This window comes from Limulus polyphemus, unplaced genomic scaffold (genome assembly GCF_000517525.1).
Source record: "Limulus polyphemus unplaced genomic scaffold, Limulus_polyphemus-2.1.2 Scaffold14348, whole genome shotgun sequence".
NCBI classification, from domain to species: domain Eukaryota; kingdom Metazoa; phylum Arthropoda; class Merostomata; order Xiphosura; family Limulidae; genus Limulus; species Limulus polyphemus.
In genome coordinates, this window is record NW_013679958.1 from 1 (window position 1) to 1,356 (window position 1,356).

At 33.5% G+C, this 1,356-nt stretch overlaps 1 protein-coding gene across 1 annotated transcript in view; it reads left to right on the forward strand.

Annotated features, from left to right (window-relative positions):
• Window positions 1-781: 781 nt before the first annotated feature.
• LOC111084172 (tektin-B1-like) overlaps window positions 782-1,356 on the forward strand; it is a gene marked incomplete at its 5' end in the record, with an annotated part of 3,731 nt that continues 3,156 nt past the window's right edge. Inside the window, one exon of the mRNA XM_022380955.1 lies at window positions 782-1,005. Within this exon, the coding sequence (XP_022236663.1) occupies window positions 782-1,005 (224 nt within the window). The remainder of the gene's footprint in view (window positions 1,006-1,356) is intronic.

Below are 1,356 nucleotides of genomic sequence, written 5' to 3' on the forward strand. Positions count from 1 at the left end.
TAAAACCTGAATATTGTGCTGTATCAAGTTAGTAAAACCTGAATATTGTGCTGTATCAAGTTAGTAAAACCTGAATATTGTGCTGTATCAAGTTAGTAAAACCTGAATATTGTGCTGTACCAAGTTAGTAAAACCTGAATATTGTGCTGTGCCAAGTTAGTTAAACCTGAATATTGTGCTGTACCAAGTTAGTAAAACCTGAATGTTGTGCTGTATCAAGTTAGTAAAACCTGAATGTGAAATCAGTGAACTGTTAAAATGCTAATATTAGGTAGTATTGAAATAACATCAAGGTGAAATCAGTGAACTGTTAAAATGCTAATATTAGGAAGTATTGGAATAACATCAAGGTGAAATCAGTGAACTGTTAAAATGCTAACATTAGGTAGTATTGAAATAACATCAAGGTGAAATCAGTGAACTGTTAAAATGCTAATATTAGGTAGTATTGGAATAACATCAAGGTGAAATCAGTGAACTGTTAAAATGCTAATATTAGGTAGTATTGGAATAACATCAAGGTGAAATCAGTGAACTGTTAAAATGCTAATATTAGGAAGTATTGGAATAACATCAAGGTGAAATCAGTGAACTGTTAAAATGCTAATATTAGGTAGTATCGGAATAACATCAAGGTGAAATCAGTGAACTGTTAAAATGCTAATATTAGGTAGTATTGGAATAACATCAAGGTGAAAGTATGTAACTGTTAAAATGCTAATATTAGGTAGTATTGGACTAAGTAAACATACATAATATGAAAGATAATATTGGTTAACAGTTAAAAAGGGAAATTGGACGAGCAAGAAATGAAGTACAGCAACTTGAAAAGTCTCTTCAAGATACTGCTGGGCCAATGAAGGTGGTTCAAACCCGACTGGAAAACAGAAAGTGGCGCCCTCAAATGGAACTTTGTGGAGATTCTCCACAAGCATCACTTCGACAAGAATTTATGCAGCTTCAAGATGTCCAGTATGCTCTCCAAAAAAAGTTACAAGAAGCAAGGTTAGGGCAACTTTGATGTCATAGTAATAGTTTGTATAATTAAAGTGTTTTAGTAGCTTCAGTTCATAAACACTCGTGGTCTTTCTGATGTTATCAACAAATATAATATATCAACGAACAATCAAATCTTACCTATATAAAAGCCAGTGTGTGTCATGTCATGTTTGATTTCTCGAAATAGGAGGAGACATAAAAGTCAAAATGCATTTATCCAGATAGAATAGTTCAATTACTGTCTCCCATTACAATTTTAGTAATGGGTGGGTGCCAGGGGCTGTGAGGGTGTGTGTGTGTGTCATGAAACCTTGTAAGTGTAGTGAGTGTTGGTATAATAAGCCTAAAGTAAAGACA